The sequence below is a fragment of the Tubulanus polymorphus genome, chromosome 9, assembly GCF_964204645.1.
Source record: "Tubulanus polymorphus chromosome 9, tnTubPoly1.2, whole genome shotgun sequence".
NCBI classification, from domain to species: Eukaryota; Metazoa; Nemertea; class Palaeonemertea; order Tubulaniformes; family Tubulanidae; genus Tubulanus; species Tubulanus polymorphus.
Window position 1 is genome coordinate 12468854 of NC_134033.1, and position 25505 is coordinate 12494358.

The 25505-nt window shown below is 41.2% G+C and overlaps 1 protein-coding gene and 2 non-coding genes across 3 annotated transcripts in view; 2 read left to right on the forward strand and 1 right to left on the reverse strand.

The window, feature by feature from the left end:
- Positions 1–25505, forward strand: part of LOC141910855 (anosmin-1-like) — a 140160-nt gene that overhangs the window by 110355 nt on the left and 4300 nt on the right. Inside the window, exons 4-10 of the mRNA XM_074801708.1 lie at positions 15817–16051; positions 20471–20655; positions 21824–21950; positions 22265–22470; positions 22904–23063; positions 23527–23658; positions 24469–24578. Of these exons, the coding sequence (XP_074657809.1) occupies positions 15817–16051; positions 20471–20655; positions 21824–21950; positions 22265–22470; positions 22904–23063; positions 23527–23658; positions 24469–24578 (1155 nt within the window). The remainder of the gene's footprint in view (positions 1–15816; positions 16052–20470; positions 20656–21823; positions 21951–22264; positions 22471–22903; positions 23064–23526; positions 23659–24468; positions 24579–25505) is intronic.
- Trnay-gua (transfer RNA tyrosine (anticodon GUA)) lies at positions 18457–18548 on the reverse strand. Its single transcript is given in 2 exon segments — positions 18457–18492; positions 18512–18548. It is a non-coding gene; the product is annotated as a tRNA-Tyr (tRNA).
- Trnal-aag (transfer RNA leucine (anticodon AAG)) lies at positions 23719–23800 on the forward strand. The gene has a single exon. It is a non-coding gene; the product is annotated as a tRNA-Leu (tRNA).

The window sequence follows — 25505 nt, forward strand, 5'->3', positions numbered from 1 at the left end:
GTAAATAAATCGACGATGCTTCATTATTAAGTAAAAGGCCCCGAGGTTTCGGAGAGTATCGATATCTATAGCGGCCGAATTGTCGGGAGTTTTTACGGCCGCTAATCGGCTGCAGGTTGTAAAGGGTTAAATACCGTCAGGGGATACGTGTCATCGCGACGTGACGCTTTGATTTCGACGACGACTCCATCAACAAGTGATGATCGCATTACGCGCCTCAAAACAGAAAAGGGAACATAGTTTTTATCCCGAGCAATATATATGCTAATGATCGCCGTCTCTGAATCTGTTCGTCGAGTCGAAGGAAACGCGTGACGCGACGAGACCGAGAGGAGGAGGATGTGTTTATTCTTCGATAACTTTGAGAAGGCTAAAAAATAAAACAAAAAAAAAAGAGAAATTCATCTTCGCGCCACCGAAATGAAGTGTTTACCACCAGTTGCGTGAAAGGAAAATTACGTTTCCATTTTTTGTTTGAGTTAATTCGGCTGATTACAATGAACGTAATACACTGGGCCCTCGTTAAAAAGAACTTCAGACGACCAAAAAATCTGTTAGTTATAACCGATAGTTCGTTGTACTCAGCGTGAAATTATCAAAATTGTCCAATTCGAGACGAAATGTTTAGGTTTGTTATAACTGATGCATCGTTATATGCGATCAGGTCGTTATAACGAGGTTCCGCTTTTTATCCTTAGAATGTGCTATCAGACTTTTTTTTGATTTGAGAAAATGATATCACGAGGTCACCTAACAAAATGGCGGCTAGCAACTGTAAAATGGTTTCTTGAGAAGATTTAGCTTTAAGACATACCTCAGGAACCTTCAATCTATTTATAGCTTAAAACTCGTTAAGATACGATGATTTTTATGCGGTGAACGGCTTGCTAGTTAAACATGATTTAAGAATTAGTTAAAATAAAAATGAAATGAAATTCATTCGCAGTTGCGAATACAGTATTAATTCGTTGAGCACAATTCAGAGATCAAAATCTCACGTAACGTTAGTACATATATACACGTGTATCTCATATTGGATAGGTTCCCTGTTATGAATTCACGAAGGCTTGCCTGTTTCAGGCACGTTCTACTGGAGGAGGTATCCAATATCTGATAAATATTTCATCGTTGATCGCTCTTATCACCGACGAAACGTTTCTGATAAGTTAAGTCAATACTAAGATGTATGTATATATGTATATTACATGCGAAAACCACTTTATTTCATACAGGTTTTGCTGCTATCATTCTGTAACATATGCAGGAATATAAACTTAGAGGTTCATTGAAAGTAACATCAAAATAGATATATTGCTTAAGATTTTCGACAATGATATAATATATATATAATATGAATAGTATATCATCAAGAATTGAGTCAGATGATTATCAAGACTTATTTCTTTAAGTTATCGGCGATTGAATTGAATTGACCGGCAACCAGTCTAGCCCCCAACATTGATGACGTAGTGCACGTTCACTCAAGACGTCATCATCAAACAAACATGATGTTTCTTGTTTCTTGTCTTTTTCAATTCTCAGTTCTCTCCTTTGAAATAGTTTGCACGGATTTCAAATTTTAGAAAGCATTATGAAGTGGGCCTGAAGGCAGGTGGAATCAGTAACTTAACTCCGGCTAGTACGACTACACGCATACCGTGTATTCAATGTACGCAGGATTAAAGTATTTACCGTGACCGTTCAATGATTGCCCATTGTCACTAACCTCGATCCATTAACGTATCTCAATACGCGGCATTGGCTGCTGTTGCGGCCATATTTACTTTCGGAAATTGGCGTTTTGTATCGGGTATGAATAGGCGCGCGCGAACAGCAACAGTTGGCATATATCCGCTGCGCGCAAAGCGATGCAATTTAGAAGATGCCGCTAATGCATGCGCGGAATGAAAAAATAATGACAGGCGCCATCGGTCTATTCGGCGTGATGTAATTTTTTTCAAGGGGCTCTACGTCGGTTCGTGTTTGCTTTATCAAATTACCGTTATTGTCCGCTCGATTCCGGGGACGAGTACCTTATCGAGATGTACCAAGCGCAACAGATTACCGCCGGTGAATACGGCGTAAATGCTTCATTTTTCCGCCCTATTGTCGACGGTATGATCGAATTTGAGACGCAAGTACCGAATACGCGCGAAGTTACGGGGTTCAAATCTGTCGGAAACTAAGTTTATATATAAAGTAAAAAGCCTGAGGCCGGAAGATAATGAGATAGAATCGGCGGCGATGATCATGGTTCAAGACAGCCGAGGTCTGCCGCGGATCTGAATTTTGGTCCTTATTTCATGATGGAATATTGTCAGTACGACGTGCAGGCATGTTCTCTTATAAAGCCGGGTGTAGCCTTGGAACTGCGACCCATTGAAACGGGTCGCAAGGCCAACCTACTGCCGGTTTCAACAACAAACAGGTCATGATTTTGAAGAGGACTTGAGGATTGTGATTTGACTGTGATCACGAGAATGAAATGATGTTCAAGCTGATAGTCTTTCTTTGCCTCAAGGCGTTAGTTATCAGGGCTTCGCGTTAGTCTAAGCAGCAAGGCCTTGTCCGAGCATGAACTCTACTTTCGAGTTCTTGAAATACGAAAAACTTCCCCTTCATCCCTTTTAATGATTTCTATGTAGTTACCTGGCGACTACTCCCGATTGAAACAAGGGCTTTCCTTCTGATATCGGACGAAATCGAAATACATCGTTCGAGGGACACATTATATCAATATTATAGTATAACGATTAAAGAATTGTGTACAAATTATATCATTTACATCGTATTACGATTAGAAATTGACAGTGAATGCATGGATCGAACCCGCAAGTCACGTACGTACAAAAAGCGTGCTAATCAGTAATACTAATAGAACCACTATTGGCCAGTGTGGTTGTATACAGCTTAAAGTCGTATTTGCGTAAAAATCGTTCCCATCATTTGCATCCATTACAACAACGAAGTACGTATGTATATATACATATATGGGAGTCTGGTTTTTAAGAGGGCAATGACACAGCCACTTGAAGTGCTGCATTGACTTTGGAGAGAGCTTTAAAAACACGTCAGTCGTTTTTCTTAGATTCCTTTTTCTCCGCGTATAATGTCGCGATTCGATTTATTTGGTTCGCATTTTCGAAAATATACCCGAGTCACGTCGAATAGGACAATAAACAAGCACTTTACGCGTAGACGCTGTGACAAATTCAGTTTCAAACGAAATTAAGGCTTATTCGGCAGTTGTTGCGGGGAATTTAGCGATAGCTTCCGTTTTCTCGAGTACGCGCAGCGCGCTGCCACTAGTTGCGCCGTCGACTCGACTCGAATTGAGTTAATTTCGTATTCAAGGCGCCGTGTCGTCTCCCGGGCTACCGGATTAGCTAAATTCGTCTGTCAAGATTTTTCAAACGTCCTTGAGTTCCATGAATACTAATTAGCGCTGGAGAATCGATCGCAAAAAGCGCATTAATTTCTACTTTGATTCGATTATACAATTCGGTTTTATGTTTTGACTCGAATCGAATCGAGTGACTCCGCTTCGTGAGAAAACAAGAAGTAAAAACGCAATTAATTTCAGAGTCTTTCAAAGATATGAACATTAAAGATATTAACAGGCAGTCGTTTTTAGAGACGATTCATTAGATTAGTCCATTTATGATGGTTTAACTCAAAGTTTCACTCACTTTAAGTTAAATGTTACCACGGACTGTTGAATCCCGAGAATAGTACGATGAATTTCGATCGATTATGAGACACACTTCAAAATCAAGGTATCAAATGATTCGTCAATTTTTGCAAGAATGTTTCGTGTTTGATTATCGATACACCCACGATATCCGATGGAACACGCCTCAGAAACGTATCCTGGGCGGTCATAAGCAGCAGGCAGGTCGGGATAAAGCAAGCTGACGCGCTTCGGTGGTAGCTTATCCCAGAGGCCTGGTCAGTATAGCTGATGGCCTGATTTGCGAACTAACTTTTCGACTAGTATACACACCTTATACGATTGATCTGCTATCACGCGGCAGCAGTGAGATATGGTAATTTGTGTTCTTGCGCTAATTCGCGTAAGAGCCGAAGTTGTGATGGATAGAAACTGACGTAGAGAGAGCCACTCACCGCAATCTGCCGTCATCTTGTGAGAATTGGCCGCCACTTGGGGTAACCGCGACGACGTCGTGTTCGAGACGTCGAATACAGTTGAAATTAACGTCATCGAGAATTAATTCGCCGGACGCCGAGAAGAAGCGGTTTATGCAGTAAGTAAAGAGGAGGAAGTCGAACAGTAAAACAGCAGCAACAAGCTCGAGCAGCAACACGTGTTCGATGTTCGGTTTCTGTATCGCGAACCTCTTAGCTGCTCTAAACTCAATCCTATATCCCGACTCCATGACCGCTGGCTCCATCTCATCGTTCCATACATTGAAACTACGAGTTCCAACCCTCCTCGAAAACATCTCTATAATCAGCCCACATTGATCTAGAGCTAAGCATTACCGCTCAGCCATCGTCCATGACACTCTTATCAGACTGATCTGTCGTTCCATAAGTTTTCAGGCCTGGTAATTTTGTTGAGCAGACATGACTTAGGACCATATGGTAGAGCTGTACACGCCTGTTTCGTATTTATCAGAGAACCTGTCTTTGCTCCGTATTGGCCTTAAAGAAACTGGCTTCATCCGTGACTGTTTAGTAGGCCTACAGTAGTTCATATTGTCTGAGAGATCAGCTCCGCGGCCCTCTTGATACAGTCTATATATCATTCTAACCCTCGTCCATATGCCCAAAGTGTTGAAGATTACGGAAGTGGATCGTTGTGACGTAACAGTTCAAATCCAAATCTTACTCCCGGTAGAAATAAAACGCTTTTGTCGGAATGTAGAAAGTTCATAAAATGGCTTCCGGTCGTCGCAAACTTCCGCCGTTCGCCGGGTGTCAAAACCTATCAATCAATTCTACTTGCGACTGTCGTTTGTATTTTCGGTTCCGTCAGCCTCCGAGCTATTAAAGAACTGATTAGATTTAGATTTTGTTATTGATGACCCCCAGGAAGAAAGCGTACATCGCGAACTTAATGAACACGATCGAGTCGGGCCTTGCTTTTCGGGCATCTGGTAGCGCAAATTTCTTTTCCGAAAAGAACACTAATATTGAAACAAGTGATGATTATGAATTCAGATTAGATCATCAGAATTGATGATGAAAAATAGATTTAATCGAAACACAAATATTTGGTTAAATTGCGCTATTGGCAACTTCATGTGGGTATAAAATTCAAACTCATAAAACCGTTTTAAGCTTAAACATGTCCATTAAACACGACCCTGAACTCTATAGCAGTAGAAGTTGTTTCGCTGTTTATGCTGAACCTAAATGGTTGGAATTGACAAGCATTAATGATAAAACAATTGATTTTGGTATAAACATAGGTATATGGTAAATCTAAAAAAAACACAACCAGGGGCTCTGATAAATAGACTCTTAATTGCAGTATATGTTGTATATATGTATATATACGTGTAAAGGTTGTATATTGAAGGAGGAGTTGCCGAAATATTAATCTAAAACCATGTTTTTCGCCAGATTTCTAAAAATAGAGCGGATTCACCCAGGATCGCCCGGGGGCTTCGTACACCCGAGGCGCCGAACATTCGCAAAAACACGATCGCGTTTTGAATCGGAAAAAGTTTTTCCACATTCGATGAAACGTCGCCGCAAAGTGAAATGTAAATACGTTTTATACTCGTTGTATCGACTTTCGATAATAGGGATCGGCGTTGATACAAATAGGAAAGTGTAACACACTTGTTTGTCATAAGCAGGCGATACTTTTAGTTTTTCGTGTGAATTTTTAAATATCCGTCGATCTATTTTCGTGATGACAAACAAACAATCGATCCACCGTCGGAAAATATGATGAAATACGCCGCCACCGCCGCGGCTTTTCGCCCGGTAACTTTTTAGATTCGACGAATGACGAATGACGTTTATCGTTAAAGGCGAAGGGCGGAGCTCGCCGCCATTCACGCCTTTGTGCTCGTCGTAAAAAAATCGATACAGCCGTTGCGTATTTATATCGCGATTTTTAAAACAATACGTTCGCGCGTTCGATAAATCGGATAAAAGACAGTTTGATTTTTAGAACTGTCTGTGTACTAGCGCAGCGTCGGTTCCATAAGAACTTTCCAGATACGCCTTGTAGTTTTTAGCCGCAAGCGTGGAAGCCCTATGAAGCTTCCACGGGTTTTCACTTTTGCTGCTTCCGTGGGAACTGAAAATTCTGAAGGCATAGCTTCAGCCGCAATATGTTATAGAGTATATTAAAGAATGAATTAAAAGTTTTCACTTCATCAGCATATCGTTGGCCTCAAAGCACGGTCATGAGCTAATGCGCGAGCTTCTCCGTGGCATCGTCCCTCGAGTGGGATTCGAACCTGACGGCATCGAGACTGTCACCGCACGAGACCCTGCCTAAAAAGCCCGAGTGCGCTGGTTTATGCCGAGGCAGGATGCGCCACGGCTCTCTTCCATAGCCGTGGTGGAGGGATGGGTAGTAATTCCTGCCGGTGTGTCCGCCATTTTGCCACCGATGACCGTAGACTCGTCCCTGATCATTAATATTGTTACCAATATGTCCGCTCCGATTACTGATTAGCAGTTACAGTGTAAATAAACACAGCTTTTTCATCGCCCATTGGTCAATTCTGAGCAATGGCTGACTATGATTTTACCCCAGTACCATGTATAAGTTATTCGTTATGGTACAGTAGTAGCCACATAGGCAAACGTGTCCTTTTCGAGCACATTGCATGAAATATACCATAATGACATCTATTTATTCTTATGCTCTAGATTTTTATCGTCGATTATATCACCACGCATTCTCGTCTGGGGAAGATTAATTGTTACCGCCAGTCGGTCGCCATTTGTTGCCCATGACGACGTCTGGTGAGATTAGCAATAATTCGCATTGTTGATCCCTTGCCGGATGTCGTCTAATACCAACAGGTCGTTACTAGTCCTCTTGTGGCTAGATGAATATTATCTGATAAATTGGTTCCGTCTATCGTCGCAAAAGAACAAATATTATATTTGGAATTAAGTTAAGCGTTCGTCTTTTATGTTCACGCGGAGCTGTCTGAAATTATTGCTTCATAATGTAATGCATTAGCTGAATAGAACAGTTCGCTTCAATCAGATCTTTTCAGAATAGAAGATTTTCTTCGTTTCATTAAAAGATTCAAGGAAAGAGTGATAATTTGACAATCATCATTTTTAATGCCACTTAACGAAAACATTTTTCAGACAACAAATTTACCGCAGTTCCATTCATTCCGAAAAGAATACTGAAGAATGTATGACAAATCATATGAATCTTATCCGCGCTTATAGACTCATAGTTGAAATATGGAGCAGTTCTCTTCATTCCAAATGGAAAAGTGGGAAATGGCAGTTACAACTCGTGGGTAAAGACTTAAAGTTGATGCAGTTTTCTTTTTTCTAAATACAAAAGTGACGGATATTTAACGGTTCAAATCTTATACAATTACTGAGGTTAAAGACTTAAAGAGTTGATGGAGTCGTAGAGCAGCTTTCTTTTTAGGAAACAGAAATCATTTGAGAATTATCGTATAGCCAATTTGAAATGCTTAATACGAAATCATCGTTTCGTCAATATTGCGCGACTGATTTGCAATTTTTCGTCGTATGCGGAAGTTTGAATATTTAATTGTTTTCGAGGTGGTAATTCCTCGAGGGTATTCCGTCATAGTCACGTGCGTGGAATATACCCATTCTCAATTCGACTCTGACTCAAAAATAAAGATATTATACTAACCGCGAATATGATGTTCACATCATCGCGAGTTTTTATAGGTTGCATTACTTTTCTCCTTCAGTTGCAAACGTATTAAACACGTACGAAATATAATTACACTGATCGTGGGTGAAAGTAATGTATGAACTGAAATGTACGTTCACAGAGTGAAAGCCTTCGTCGGGGTGGAATTCATCACCACAAATCCTAAATGAAGTATCGCTCCTTCCCCGTGTATCTGCTGTCGTACTCCCCGTACCAGGTGGCTAGCACGGGTGGATAAAGGGTTTGGTTCCGTAGGATCGAATCCACCCCTTTTCGGTCAAGCGCCCAGTGGCGATTCCCCTTTCTGACCAAGTGCCCGTTCGCAAATCCGCCTGATATAGGCTTCTTATCCCCTGTACTGATCTTGGTCTATTTGTTTATATGCATGACATTGTACAAAGAGTACCCAGTCCCAGTCCATTGTATGACTTACGATACATATACAAAAAAAAAGAAATTACAAAATGACAGTTTTTTGTTTTAACATGGTTCACGTGAGTTAGAAAAGCTCAATCATTTGCCTAATATTCCAAATAGAAATACACTAAGTTTCAAACAAATATCGTAATTTCTGTGGGATATTGTGCATAATATGGTGAATACGGGATTCTTTGTGACGGAAACGAAGAATTAATTCACAAGTCCTCGTCATTAAACCGATACTGTGTTAATGTCGGGTGATGCTCGTGCAATAATATGTTAATTGTCTCGTAATATCTCGCCGATTCTCGCGTGAATTCGAGCTCATTACCGCTGCTAACAACGCACAGCACACTCGTGTCGCCTGCTGCTGCTTCAATTTACAGCGGATTTAATTCTACCCGCGGTTTGAATCCGACTCGTAATCCGAAGTTCGTGGTTGAAATTGTGAATTGCCGCCCGAAGTTTTCATCTCTCAAATGAATCACCGCGAAGAATCACAGTTCAAACGTAACTGCAGATATCTATTCTTTCAATAGCCAATGAATCGCTTATGAGTTCGGAAGTGTATTTTTTACAGGAAATCCTCTGAACACTTCTTGTGGTAACTCGTTCATCTTGGAGATGGTCATAGAGAATACAGAATATCTTTTCATTGTAACCACATTTTTTTGTACACGGAAGATAAACAATCAAATCTATATGCATCTAAGCCGGTTTCAATTAATCTAGCCAATTGGACCGCTGGGTTTTTCAAAATATCAAGGGTATCAAAGGTAATCAGTGGTATTGAGGTGTCATTATAGCGCCACCTTGCGAGTGCCAGAAAAGGAAATATCATTCGCGTGCAGTTTGTAATGATAAATATACATCGTACACGTACCGCGCCTGTCGTGTTATTATACCTGTTGTATCTTCCTGTATCAGATTCGATACATTTTCAAATCGGTTAAAAATCAATTTCTTCAATATCGCGCGGCTGACGCTGAAATTGGTGTGTAGTGGCGACGACCTTGTTGAATCCAATCTGCTGCAACCGGCGGAATCGATACTTGGATGATTTCCTGCGCTGGAAATGCATCCGATGGAAAATTGAGTTTGCGAAGAAACGGCACAATATTTAAGAAAAACACATACACGGCTAAACTAGGTGAACTGAGTAAAAATGGAAATGTTATTCCTTATTTGCTCTAATCTCTAGAACGCGATATGTCCACGAGACTATTTCTTTGAAGATGCTTCTACCTCTTTAAGTCAAAATGCCTTTTAAGCTTGTGAGAGACGAGGCGAATTTCTTCGGCGAAATATGTGCCGGATAATTCGCCTGCAATAAATGCGGAAGAATAAGGTCGACACATTTAGGCGAATTTGGCGCGAAAGCTCGTTCACCGGCAAAATGTCGAAGGTGATGGAATTGAGACGGCCTTCTTTCACAGAAGCGTTTAACACTTTTCATACACGGGCTTTATAAAGTTTTATCTTTCAAAATGAAAATTGTTGGCCATTGCATTTAACTCATAGAACAGATCGACGATACCATGATGTATTCTTAATAATGTTTTGCACGATGAATGCGTTGGTGGTAGGTAGCGTCTGTACGCTATTCCCCGCGGTAATATAGCGCCGGAAATGACGAACAATCCTGCGCTAATTCTGAAACAGACTATTACTTGAGATACGACGACGAACCGTTGCAGAGGGACGATGAAATAAGCGTTTTAGATGCGAATGGATATAGGGTGTAAAAATAATGTTTTCGCCGCTAAGTGGAATACGCGCTTATGAGCGATTTTTATCCTCGGAATCCTGTTGCATTTCATTTCGTTTATTAGGTTTTTCAAGTGACGGCAGGACGAGCAAACGATCCGTATCATTGCGTGCAACAGACGGGGGGCAATTTCACGAATGAGATTTTAATCAAATGTTAACGCTTTCATCACATCACGCAAACTAAAAAAGGAAGCCATATTCCATTTATACCGTTCGATGTTATACCATTCTTACCGTATATTTTGTCATCGATGCTGGAGATTTAAAGAGACATTAGATGTCCAGAGGCATCGGTCTCAGTTCCTGAAAACTGCCGCTCAGTTCAGTAGCCACACACAGGCGGATCGGGTGCTTTCCCTAGAAAAGTTTGAAATTATTCCGGCTCCATATGCAATCTGAACATTGTGGGCGCGTCAAAATCAAACCCCGTTTTGTTCGCGGTGGGAGTTGCGGGTTTGTAAGGGACATGTGCATAACATCAAATCAAACCAAATGAATGAGAAGAACAATTTTCTGTTTGAAAATCAAAAAGCACGAAAACAAGGATTTTGAGCGACTACAGTGAATTAGTACCTTGCAGAGACGAGTCAGACTAGATTAACCGATTGGTCAAGGTCGACATCTGCCCCGGCAAATGAGCAATGTTAAAAGTAATTTGGTTTTCCGGTCGACGTCGACTGCAATAATAACCTCGAAATGACCGCATCAATGCAGAGCATGTTGCTGCTTCGAGTTCGAGCTATAAAGCGACAGATTGTGTAACTGAAGTCTGTAATACGAGTTGACATGTCAGTAGAGGATGGCGGATCCTCGTGATTTATATACTCTTCCACACGCCGCCATGATGAGTCAGCATTTTTTGCGGTTCGGCAACCGGTGTCTCATTGAGAGTGGAGCCGACTCAATGGATTACGCAATATCTGAGTGTCATTAAGCAAATGACATTAGCATTCATCGTGTGGTTATGAGCATTAAGAGGTTTGTGGGTTGATGCCCTCAAAGCCTGATTAACTCTTTCGCATCTGAGCTCTGAAGTTCGCTTGGCTCGGTACGTTCAAACATCGTGATAAAGTAAAGGAGACTATTTGCCTAAAGGTCGTTCGTTGATGGAAACCATAGCTTGCAATAATTTTGATCGGCACGAACCACGTGGTGCACATCCCTTGGTCCAATCAATTTTTAAGGACCCATCGAATTCCACCGATGGTCACGTATTGCAAAAAAATCATTGTTAAGCACTGTTTAAAAGCAGTTTATGTTGAATCGGTAGTGGTCCGCAGTTTTCTGCCTCTAACCTTAAGTGTCCATACATGAAACCTCGGCTCTTAATCGCGCAGAAAATCTTCGGATAAACGCGCGAATTCCCGCAAGAAAGGAAGTCTTAATGTTGTGCATACCGCGTGTTAATCAAATTTCCGCGTGTCGTTTGTAGTTTTGAAGCCGCGGCGTCGACTCATGCGAGTCTTTAGAAATCTGTTGCTCCCTGGAGGTGAAGTTTTTGTTTTCTGCGGCAAGTGACTCAGCGGTTTTTACGGCGTTCGATGATTGATAGCGAAATACGTTATATCATTTGAACTAAGCGACCTCCCCGAGGACTTCAGTTACCGTAAACCATTGCTCGGTCACCGCTCGCACCAGCAGCAGCAGCAGCAGCAGCAGTGGCATCAGCCTCGGTATTACTCGTCCATCGATGACTTAATCGCTTTCTGCGAATGCGAAAATTAAGATGGTTTATCGAACAAGATTAGCGGTATATTCGCTATCAAGGAAAATGCAATTCGACGTTTATCGTTTCTAAATAATGATAAATGTTTACGCCTTCCTTTATCTTTAACCCTTTATCCCCGAAATCTCGAGAAATCTTTTTTTCGATTTGCCACCGAATGGGTTATACATCACCGCATCTACAGGGTGTTTTTTGATACACCTTCTTTTGTATGTAATTTCTAGATAAATAAGGGGATATCTTGAAATCTCATTTAGGATATATCAAGATTTAGGATTTCCACGTGACCATGATTTCCATGCCATGGAGTGGAGATCCTATACTTGATAAATCCTGAATGGGATTCTAAGATATCCGCCTGGAGAAATAACAGCAAAAGCAGGTTATTACATCTTCATAAACACCATGTAGAACAATTACATTTCAGCGTTGGTGGCCGACTAGCGACAAATATAGCTCAGAATCCAGTTCCACATTTGCGACGACAATTTGTCTCTAATTGGTCAAATCATTAGAAATAAACTAATTACATATCTCGTGTCAAACTGGGCCCGTTGAACACGACGAACCAAACTGATCGAACCCCTCTCGGGCGAGGAGCGGTCGGAAAAGCTATAGGATCTCCATGGACCTCTCGACCTGATGCCGTGTCACAGGGAGAATGATCTCGGAGATCCTTCGCCTAAATCTAGCTGCTTGCTGCATTGACAGGGAAAATGCTACCCTGGCATTCGAGGAAGATTCACAGCGCTGTCACTATTCCACGATACGCCAACACACACGAACACACGAGTTGCTTCTCTTTCATTCGGGATTTAATGAATCGGCATCGAGTGAGATTTCATAAATAAATTTAAACTAATCCGTTGAACGAGAAAGCGATTGATTTGAAACGACAGCTAAATTGATTTGCATCGCTCACACGCGACAGGCAGAAATCCTCGCTTGCCGTGTACAATAGATTGTTGCTCGTCTGTTAGCTGGAATCTGAAATCCACAGTCTGGAGTTGAGAAGAACGTGGAAAATGAGCTCAGCACTCTGAAAATGGACATGGAGCCGGTCTTTGAGGGATCCAGTTGATTTTTATGATTTAGATAAGCTTTTTCTTTCTTTTCTCTGGACTCAAAGCCATCATTCACCAAGTCATCGAAAGTGATAGTGTACACAGCACTATACGAACCATGTTAAACCATCCACCGTGGATTAGGAAAAATACTTTGATCTCGGGTTTTCAAAGTCGCGTAGATAGAAAAATTACTACGATCGAATAAGAAAAAAGTACCCGCTCGTGAAAAAATTATTAGTGAAAGCTCGGAAATTCTAGGAATTCAGGACTCGAACCCAAACTAGTCTCTGGATAAGATTACCGCCATCAAAGCGTTGTCGCCAAACAATTCAGCGAACGAAAGCGTCGCCCATCTCTTTTGTTCTTTGAAAACGATGCGTGTTTGATGAAGCGATTTTTATTAGGCTCAGAGATTAAGCCATCGCGTTTTCTTCGCTGGTGCGGTAGAAGGCCCTATGCGTATACGCGCATATAATGTGAGGTACACGGCGACACGAGCCCCCGGAGAACGAACGCGCGCCGAGCCGATTGATCGCCGCCACGCATTAATATATCCGCGCAACCAGTGGCAAATAGCGCTGCGACGTCGACGTCGGCGGCGCGTTTAATGTGCAGCATTGCCGCAGACGAGAAACGACGTGGTTTCATTAAAGACAACATGCCACAGGTGACTGGCGTAAATTTAACGCGAAATGACAGCGAATAATGCCATCACCCGCGAGAGATGCGGATTGACCATCATGATCGCGCCGGATTCACCGCTCCTCCGTGCTGCCGCCGCCGCCGCCGCGCAGCCCATTTTTTATTCCATGAATTTCATTATGTCTTTTGCTGTCTTCTTAATAGCTGCGTGTGACTCACCCCCGGTGTGGACTGGTTCCCCGACCGCTGGTAATGCCGTTGGTTAGTTAGTTTGGCAGTTCAATCTTCCTCTCGAAATTCAAGTTGATCGTTGATTTCTTCTTCTTCTTGCTCCGCAAATTGATGTTTTGACGTTTTTTTCCGCGGTGCTTCTCTGGACTCTTTCCCCCGATAATCATAGATTGAATCCCGGCAGTGACAGGGTTTCTTTCTGGGGCGCTTCTCTGAGTTCTCTACCAACCATTTTGATAGTTTAAATCCCGCCAGGTTATCTTTCTGCGGTTCTTCTCTGGGCTCTTCACCCAATAATGATTTGAATCTCGACCGTGACACTTTTTCTTTCTGCGGTTCTTCTCGCTGAGCTCTTATCCAAACGAGTCGATAGTTACAGGGTTTCTTGCTGCAGTTTATTGTGTTGTTCATCATTGAGAGCTAAGTACTTTTAATGGAATCAGTACGTTTTTCTATATGAAGCGTGCGCGTTGATTTCTTTGAAAACCAGGAGCAGACAAACATTCGACAAAACAATATCAAAGCGTCGCCGTCTGGACATGCTGTTGTTTTCCGAAACAAACTGATACCAGTGCAGCAGATTTCGCGCTGCAACAAGCGATGAAGCCGGATATTGAATTGTCATGTTCGTGAACTTTTCAACGCAACCAGCCGTAGTCGAGACCCAACCGACCAACTGCGTTTATTGTGTAAAAGCTCTTTTTGTTCCGTGTAGCTATCGCATCGAACAGGTTTTGTTTCTATCATCCCGCGGTGAATTTTTAGAATGCGAGATCAGAAAACAATAAACCGTGTCTCCCGCCGCGTTTATTTATTCATAACGTATAATATAATATCGTCGGACCCGTTTCACAGACCGGCTTAGTAGGTTACGAGGTACTGCATCGCCAGTAATCCAACCAGACGCTTGTTTTCGGACTGTGGGACGACACAAGAAAAGTCGTTTCGAGAAACTGAACTTGTTACGTAATTTACAGTTAATTTACCTCATTCATTTACCTTTCTACAGCCCCCGGCTTGGAAATGTCCTTGTCTCGAAATATGTGTGTGTATTATTGTTATTAGTGAGAATGATAAAGTATTCATATTCGTATTCATTCAAATTGAGTAGGTGAATTGAGAGCTGGTTTAACGCTTCAAATACGGTTCGGTCTGTTGTTGTTTCCGTCTTGTTCTTGTCTCCTAAGACCTATACCTGTTTTTCGGTTGATACGTACGTGATAAGCTTACGAAAATGAGCTAATTTCGATGAATAACTGATAAGTCGTGATCGCTGATAAGCAATGATAGTTATCTTAACGGTGGCAAGTCGGTGAGACGAATGATGGGGATAATTGGCCGTTGTAAAATCATCGATTCTCATTCATCAATGGGTAACCCGTAATTTGGTCGTCTGCTGAAACAACAGGTGCTAAACTGGTGATTACCGATCGTACCACCACCGGCTCAGACTAGCTTCATGTGTTAGAACCAACACCGGCTCAGACTAGCTTCATGTGTGAGATTGATTATAGAACCAACACGAGCTTGGAGTTGTCTGAAGTTGTAAGATTGGTTATAGAAACAAATGAGCTAAAACTGGTATTAAGGTGTTAGATTGGTTATATAACCAAAATGAGCTTAGACTGGTTTTAAGGTGTTAGATTGGTTATACAACCAAAATGAGCTCAGACTGGTCTTAAGGTGTTAGATTGGTTATATAACCAAAATGAGCTTAGACTGGTCGTAAGGTGTTAGATTGGTTATATAACCAAAATGAGCTTAGACTGGTCTTAGGTTGTTATATTTGTGGGACTAAGACTGTCTTAGAACTGGTATTAAGGTCTAAGATTATATATGTAACCAAAAGGGCTTAGACTGTGTTAAGTTGTTTGAGTGCCTTTAGAGCCAAAATCAGCTGAGGCTGGTCGTCAATTGTTAGAGTTGTTATACAGAAGAACCAAATCGGCACATACTTGTCTTAAATCTAAGCCTTGACTTGGTAACTGATGCCTGGCTTTTAAGTACCTATGATGTTCATATATTATACTTGTATTAATCGAAATCGCCAAACAACAATTAACTCTTTGTCTCCTTATCTCATATCGTTACAGGACAATATCAATTTACCGGAGCACCATCAGCAACTGTGCCTTAATACGTGTAAATTCCTGAAACAGATCACCACGTATAAACCAGGTACGTGTCCTCTGCCGTCGGAAGCGAGCGGGTTCGAAGCCGCCTGCGTGAAAAGCTGTTCGAAAGATGGCGACTGCGAAGGCAACCGGAAGTGCTGTGATAACGGATGCGGGTATACATGTCAGAATCCTCTAGCTCTGGACCGTTTGGGTAAGTTGAAATTTGGGTTCGTTTTTGTTTACGTTTACGTATTTTTAGTGGATAGCTGGCTGACAATTTAGATTGTTTTGTTACCTCAAACCGCCCCTAGGACACTTGGCATTCAACCAAAAATTTTAGGTTCGAGTCCCACTAAATCTACCCGCGCATCAGTTTTTTCCTTGGTCACCGAGTCCCGAACAGAATCCGACAGTTCGCGAATCAGAATGTCCGTTACGGTCGAACTACTGAGCGATGGAGTGATGTAGCATTCCAACACTCACTCGCGGCAGCAGCTGCTGTCAACCTGCAGCAGATGTACTGAGTAAAAAATGGACACAGATAGAGTAATATACTGATAGCCTAACGATCATTGATGACACATACAACACAAAAGACGAGAAAATAAAGTTTGTAAATGTCATTAGCGACAGTAATTGACGCCTGGGTGCATGTTTAATGCCTTATGAGTTACATGGCAACCATTAGGCCAAACGAGTGGAGTTCATGGTTTATGACGAGTCACAAAACAAACGTTTTGATTTCTTTTTGAGGTTTTCACGCGTCCTTCAATGAAATCTTCAATTGGTGAAATTTCGCTTATCGATTTGGTGCATGTGGACTTCTTATGAAGATGGAGTTGACACTTGATTAACGGGCATCTATTATTGTATACATTTTGGATGAGATTGCAGCAAATCTTGATCTTAGTTTGGAAAAATAACGGTAAAATGAAATTGCCAAGTCTTTCGTACTTTTTGGCCTGTATAACCAACTTCAATACATTACTTGCAATAACTAACTCAACTATTGTTTAGTTTGCAAGCCAAATTTTCGGCATAATCAACTCCTGGGCCCGTTGCACAGTGTTGTGAATTCAGTCAAAAATTTATCTTATATCTCAAGAGTCTCATGAAGATAGTCTTTAGAATCAAGTTGGTCTTAGACTGGTCTCAAAGTAAGCGATGGCGGCATCTTAATTAAACAGGTCTAAGTTTGAGCCGGTTCCCGAGTACAACTTATTCACCTCTTTGTGAAACAACTCGTCTATTCGCCTTTGCCTAAACCGGTTTAGGATCGCGTAGCCGAGTGCTGTTAGATTATTAGCTGACTAACGCATTGACCGCCGGTTGCATCCACAGCGCGAGTTGGATGACGGTCCTTACGCTTCTCGCGCCCGAGTTTCCTCCCGAATATCGTCGTTATTCCGCATCGTGTTTCATATCGTCTGCCGCGTGCGATGTGTGGCTTTAACTAATTTGTCGCAGCGCGCGCCGGTGTCTGCGGGCTGTTTATTTCGAATAGCTGATTCATGTGATGTCATTGCGATTGTCCGATTGAATTTGCGGGTGCGCGCGTTTGCGTGTATCGCGGACCGAACGACGACAATCGCGTCGTCTGATAATCCATACGCTTACCTTACTGATAAACCACCGACCAGCTAAACTGACGACAAACTCTTCATGTATCTAAATGATAAAATCCGGTTTAAAGTTTGTGAAACCTGGTTTTTCCTCGTTGATAAACTGTTTATCGTAAGTATATCTTACAGAATTACGGATGAACTGAGACTTTTTGATGTAATCGGCTTACCCCGCTGATAAACCTGACTACAATTCTGATAAATAATTGATCGATCGTCGAGCTCGGGCTACTGATAAACCATAAAAGCTATCTCTACTGAGATTCACTTGAAATCTCAATATCCGTCATGCAATAACGTAACAATCCTACAATTGTGTAATTGAACTAAAACATCAACGTTAAAGATATTTTGGGTGGTAACTACTGGAGGACTGTAAAAGGGTTATTGCTTTCGACTCCGCTGGGGCTCGAACCCTAAATTCTACACCACTCGCAAGGAAGTCTGTCCCCGATTTTATTGAATTCAGCGCTGGACTGGAAGTCGGCGATTGAGTCACCTCGACTCATCGACTACACCAAACTACCAAACGGTAACTTCGTTATACGGCGCGCGAGGTTTATCGAAAAAACACCCAATTTAGAAAGATATCCGTTTGAAATCTAATCCCCATTGAAAAAGCGGTGATTATTTCTAAACAGTTTTCGCACACACAATCGACACCTGAGCGATCAATGGGTGATGAAGTTGAGTCACGCCACAACAGTCGTTATTTGATTGAAGTTTTTTTTGTCTGCTTACTCTGGGCCGTTGTTTCACGCGGCCGCGCTGGGATTCGAACCCCTGCTAAAGGGACCGGATGTGAAGCCATTCACGCAACATCACCGTGTAAAATGTATCGGAACAAACAGATATTACCCGTTGCATATTCGTAGTTTTGCTGCGGCGAAATATTCATATCCTAATAAACACCATTCTCGATTGGCTGTATATGCGAATTGAGAGAGCTTTTTTACTGATGGTATCACGTTAAGATTCATTCGGAAAAAATATCTCCCTCGGACTGGATTTGAACCAGCGACCTAAGGAAGTCAGCTATGGAGATGCCACTACAGTCCTCCGCTCTACCAACTGAGCTACCGAGGGAAGATATCAAAATTTTAACGTCTTGAAACTAAATTCGTTTTACTGTCTTGAAATCCAGGTGTTGATAATTTCAGTGCACATTATTCCAACCTGTTCATCATAACGAAAAAGAAAATGATAACTTAGTTTCTTTCGGTAGTCTCTTTCGCAGCATCCACGTGCAGATAAATGATTTGAATCTTGCACGACTGGGTCAAGAATCGTCTACTTGAGCTCTTCATTTATGGCGGCTTGAATCCAAAGATGTTCATTTTCTCCATTGTTTCGTTCGTGATATGAAAAAAATTAACCCATAAACCAAAAATAAACGCAATATGAAATGTACAATCTGATCGTTGATAAAGTACAATGGAGGATATTGACGTTAATCCGGCATATGATATTGACGAAAAAAGAATTTCGCCCTCGGACTGGATTTGAACCAGCGACCTAAGGAAGTCAGCTATGGAGATGCCACTACAGTCCCCCGCTCTACCAACTGAGCTACCGAGGGCAGATATTAAAATTGTAACGTCTTGAAGATAAATATTCTACTGATGGCAGGTGTAGACAATGGAGTCGTTTGATTCACCTGTTGACGATCATTTACGATTTGGAAATAGAAATACCGTCGTCATAACATCAGTGGGGCTGTTTGGTCGGAGTCACGATAACGAGCATCTCCTCATTCCTGTCTGGAGATGTAAGTGGATGGTGCGTTTAGGCGTAGAACTGTGAAGTCTAGATTATCAGTCATGAGATGGTGTTACTTTGTCGAGCATGTACAGTGGCGTATAACACCGATCGCACCTCTGCCGACCCTTATCGTGGCGCCAGACTTATGATAATGCATGTCTTGCCTTTTACATGATCCATGGCATCAAACGTGGACTTTCCATGAATGACCTGTGTCGTGTGTACCTCTAACAAGCTCACCGTGCAATGTCAGGATATGGTTGCATATCTCCTGCCGGGTATGTACCATGGCATCTAACTCGGAACCTTTGCAGTAGCGGAATGGACCTGCGGCACGGCTGATTGTAACGGTTGATTGCTAACGTTGTACAAAATCCAAGGTGAAAACAATGATATACACGATATAAAAGATGACGAGATATAACTAATGAAAGTTAACAATAATGAAATCCGCAACTAAGGATTATGCTACGGCATAACACATGCAATTTGGTGTCAACGTCAGGACTGTCGGGTCTCTACCACGGTACAGGTGCATGCCAGGTACAGATACAACACTCTCGGTTGTATATTTCTACCATTGTGTCGGAAGGCTGCAACTGGCGCGGTGATAACTCTGTATCTCAACGTTTGTTATTGCGGTATAAATGAAGTCATTTCTCGTCGCCCAATTGAACAATAAAACACGTGTGTTCTAACACTGATAACTGAATATGCGCTGAACTGGACGAAGCTCATCTATTTTATATTACGCTTAGTTTAACGAACTACTCCGCGGCAATATGACGCCATACACGACTCGGGCGATATTCATCAAGCGAACGAAATTAACTTATCACCTTATCAGACATCAGAAATCAGGGCTCATTTTGTTTACGATGACGTGGTTCTTTACATTCATAACTCCTATTCTGTATACAGTTCATCGTGGACTCTAAAACAAGTCCATCTTTTCCTGATATAAAAATCTCACACCCACAATGGAGAATGTCCGGGGTTTCCGTGAGTTAAATAACGATTTATTTCAATCTTTCAACTTCATCACTATGATAGTCATCTCGTGGAGTATTGAATAATCATTAAATCAAGAGAACCATGCGAACTCTTTTTTCCTTAGTGCCAAGAATAAGAATCGTCGTTACGACATGGACATATTGTTCCATAGTTATGTTTAGATTTATATACGTCATTTTAGTCATGTATTTTGTGTATATTCATTGGTTTTGTTTCTTCGATGATATTTCCAGGTCTTCCACCGGTTCCGAATTTCCCGAAAATTCGCGAACGCAAAAAAGAGCAGAACATGGTGGAGTTGTTCTGGGAAACGCACACGAACAGCACCGAACCGACTATCTACGTAGTCGAGGCCCGCTGGCACGCAGGTCGTGATTTCAGTAACGGGTTGTTAATCGATTGGGCTCCGTTTTCCCTGGTAAGTGACCTCTAATGGCGACCAATAACCTCAAAATATATCCATATTGCCATATTGCACACTTTCAATGCGATGTTAAACCCGAAAACGTATTAAATTTTTCCCAAATTTGATTTTAACTCCAGTTCCATGGTTTAAATCGTGGCTATACAATTCTATACTAATCTATGACTTTCGTGATAAGTTTGCTATACAGTTAACCTCGCCTGAACGGCCATGTTCGAGTAAGGCGAGGTTTGCTGTATCTATTTGATCGTAAAATATCCGCACTTTCGTCGTGCGGAAGCTAAATATTCAGCGAGTGCGGTGCTGCCATCTGCGAAAATAACTCGGAACTAAAATCCAGCGCAATTCATTGATGCAGGGAAGTGTGATGTTCTCATCACACTTCCCTGATTGATGTAATAATTTTCTCGTCAATAAAAATTCGAATGAGAAGGGGATCTTGAAATCATCGCCATTTAGAAAATGTACTTTATGGGGGTAAATTATTAAAATAGTTTTTATCCGTAGGTTAATTTTGTTAATTTACTGACGGATATATGGAATGCTTGATAATTACAATCACGCTGTATTCGTATCACACGGGATCGACAGTTTCAGTACGAACTGAGGGAAATAGGAAATATACGAACGCTTCATTTCAATGAATTAGAAATATATCACGTTAGACGCATGGGACGAAAATACTAACCTGTCGATTGTTTCAAAGATTCACACCTCGAATAGTTGCTAGAATATTGCTGTAAAATCTCATTATCTGCCTTATTCCATTCGTCTGTCCGATATCCGACATGAGGGAAACTCGCGGATTACAGCGTGGCTGTTGTTTCATAGATTTTCATTACATTTTTACTGATACTAATTACGTGGCTTGATTATCGGTTTTGTTTTAAATGACTAGATAATACCGACGAATTGAAAAAAAACCAATTATCTTTTTACGAAATAAATGACATTTTTGTAAAAGGAAAATGAAGAGTATTTGGTGCGTACCGCAAATCTAAAATTAAATGAATGTACGAATAAGTCGGCTACGACTTGACTGTAATTACAAATCATCGCCGGATTTATACGTAAACCGATGAGAAACGGATTCACATCACAAGGCAAAGAACGATATTTTTTTTACTCGACTCATCGAAATGATTATTTGTCTTTCTTTCAGACGACGAAACCTTCGATAATTTCACAAATCGAACCGGGAAAATGGTTTATATTTCGGGTAGCCGCCATCAGTATGAACGGGAGTCTGGGTTTCTCTCCGGAATCACCGCCATTCAGATTGTCATTAGGTAAGCGACGCATTTCAGAAGACTCGCTCAAGAATACCAAACGGACGAAATGATATATAGATTGGTTTTACGCCTAATTGATGTATAGTTAGGTTTTGAACCAACGAATATATTGCTCAACTGTGTGTCAGAAACATGTTTCTCGAAAACACAATATTCTAAAAATAAATGTTGAAGTTCTCAATGTCGCTCAAATGCGATGGAAATAACCCTCAATTCGTTATTTTGCTAACGCAATATGTAGTAGCATTGTAAAAATTTACAAGTAAAATCAGGACTGTATTTTACGGTTTAATATGTGCTGTTGTTTTCAGAGCCACGAGTGCCGGGTCAGCCGATGAATTTAACGGAAGGTGAGACTACGATTCACGACGGGTTGATTGATAAACAGATTCGCTGGTCACCGCCCGCTTACAGCGATATTCCTGTCACTAGATTCAAAATATTCTGGAGTAAACGACTGCGCGGTGTCAGCCCGATGTTGGTATATATGGAGGAACATAAACAGATCATACCGGCTGTAAGTAAATCTGTGTTGACCGAATGGATTTGGTTTTTTCAATTATCAAAATTATATGGTCAAGAATTTTACAAGGTTTTATATATTTTTTTTACAAGATAGCGCAATTATAAAATACCAGGGCACCCAAAACCAAGAAATCCCCCACCCCCACTCCACTGGTGGTCTGAACTCGACTCCAGACAAGTTCCACAGTTGTGTAGATCTAATTTGACTCTGAATCCAGTTGGGTTCATTATTCGACTCTAGGCCAAGTTCCACAGTTGTAGGATTCAATTTTACCCTGAACCCAGTTCCACGTCCAGTTAGGTAGACGTCTGACTACGGGCCAATTTCCACAATTGATAAACTAGCGTTTGGTGAAAATATATACAACATGTCGTATGAATCTTTCGTGTATAATGTTTAAAGCGTCATGTTTCTAATCATTCAGGATCAGTTCACGTATACGTTGAAGGACATGGAGCCGGACACGACGTATTTCGTGCAGGTTCAAGCGGTTTGTCATTACGGCGAGGAACGTCTGAAAAGCGAACGAGCGTCGATTTACATCGTTACAGAACCGTTAATTACAAACAACGACAAACAACAAGGTACAAATACATACCTCATAACACAGTTGGAACAACGAGAATTTAGAAACCTCATCAGATTTAGAGATGGAACCGAGATTATCCGAATTATCCGATTATAATCCATTCAATAAGATTTTAATTACACAATTACAAAATTCTTATGGTAGACTTCAATACTAGAGTCAAATGATTGATAAAAATCCACAACAAAATCACAACAATAATGATATTCTTCATTGAGAATAGTATATTCCGATACGATCAATTTCACATCGATTATTTCACATTATTTCGGCTGAAGTGACTCAGTGAAATCGATCGTGTTGTAATATATATTTTCAAGGATGAATTTCGTTATTGTTGTGATTTTGTGGTGTGGCTTTATCAAACATCTAATGGCCCCAGGACGCTTTATTGAGTATCCAATTGAATAAAACTTTCAAATTACGCCTAATACATTTTTTACTCGTTATATATACAGAGTCTCCGGTACATGTCGACGCCGCAGTTATGGGTCTACCCACACCTCCGCCTTTACGCAACGTGACTGTCGACAAACCTTTCTACGAAAATGGACTACTCAAAGCAACCATACACTGGGTTATACCGAGCGGTACGTACATGTTGCGATACGAAATTCGACAAATAACACGAAACACTGAGTATGTCAGTTGGTAGCGTGGCCGAGCGGTCTAAGGCGCCGGTTTAAGGCACCGGTCCAGCAATGGGCGTGGGTTCGAATCCCACCGCTGCCACATTACTTTTTCCTTAGTTTCCTGACTAAAAACTGTTTTGGTCCTTGAAAATCAAATTCTATGTGAAACATTTTTACTAGATTTCCCATACTATTGACATAGAATATCAAATTCCGTTAAACTGTCAGCCGATATTCCGATGTTTTCTCCTTTTCCAGATTTAGTTAGTTATTAGTCGGTAATTAGTGTGGACATCGGTAGTCATGGTAACGATCACTTGTTGCCGCGTCGAGTACCCGGATATAAGTGCGCGTTGTCTCAGCCCATTAGTTATAGTAGATAGACAATAAATAGTACACGTCGTGCACTTTTACCCAGAAGTGTCATCGTATCGACGACATTATGATTATTTCGACGGATCAGTTGACAGAATTTCTATACCCGGCTCGAATCTTAAATTTCTCGGAAAAATAATACTACTGCGGTCAGAATTTGTGATTCATCGTTGTTAGTGTCCCATGTGCAAAAGTATGGCTCCATTGTAAGTTCCTCCTATGAGACCAATGATTTGTGAAGCGAGTGCCGATTGGTTCATAATCTCGGGATCTCAGCCGACTGACCAATCAGAAGAAAGATAGCTGAAACTGTTTCTTCTTCATTTCATGATTTTCTAAATATTTCTATCGCGGTCATCATTTGATTAAAGTTGTATTTTTTTTCATTTTTAGGTCATAAAGAAAAAATCCATAAATTCTTGATACACTGGACGCCTGATGTCTGCATCGCAATGGCAACACTGGACGGTCCTCTATCAAAAACGATATCAGCCACAACGCATGTAAGTTAAATACTGGATCTCCACAGAACTCCTCTGGCAGTCGAGGAATCCTTCTTCGGCATTCGAGGATCCGCCAGGGGGAGTTGTTGTGGATGTAATAATTTTCATCTCAAACTATCGAACGAATGTTCTATAATCATTTATCTTTTTTCTCTTTCTCCAAAATGTATCTACAGACGAATGAGGTTAGATATTCAAATATATGTACATTATTTGCATGTTGTGTGACACGCCCCTTCTGTACCTCACCCACCGTTCCTCGCTAGGGGTTCGAATCCCAACCGACCATCACAATAATACTCTAGATTGTGCTCACCGATTTTTTTTGTGTCAAGTTTTTCTTCAGCAGTAAAACCCGCAACACGAACGTTAATTCTTACATTTTTGAGAAAGGATGATAATTCAAATATCCCAATTTCAGTTCTGCTTAGTAGAAACATTCAGATAGCAACTAACAAATTAACATATTCTTTAATTATGATCACGTGTTGCGGTTTTATTTTCATTTTCCTTCACCGTTTTATTTATTCATTTATCCTGTAAAAGTAACTTAAATGGAAATGATTTTGTTGAGCTTATAGATTCGTATTGTCGTTGTCAGCTTTATTTCCCATCATTCGATCCTTCATTTTGCATGTGTCCGCCATGTTGATTCATAGACCCGCTAGGTGGCAGTTGTAGCCGTGTTAATAGTTGTATTTTTGCATGCGATCCTACAACAGCGTCTACAAGGGCGGATCTAGGATTCTTAGGATGGGGTGGACCTGAAAATTTGAATGGGTACCTAATTCAAAAGAGGTAGATTTGGCAATGCGAGGGCTTCAAGCGCGAAATCTTCGTGGCCCTCCCAATTTAGGACAGGGCCCATTTGGATTTATTTTTCGTCTTTTAAAATCATCGCAGCAAAAAGTTATTTTCCCAGACTTT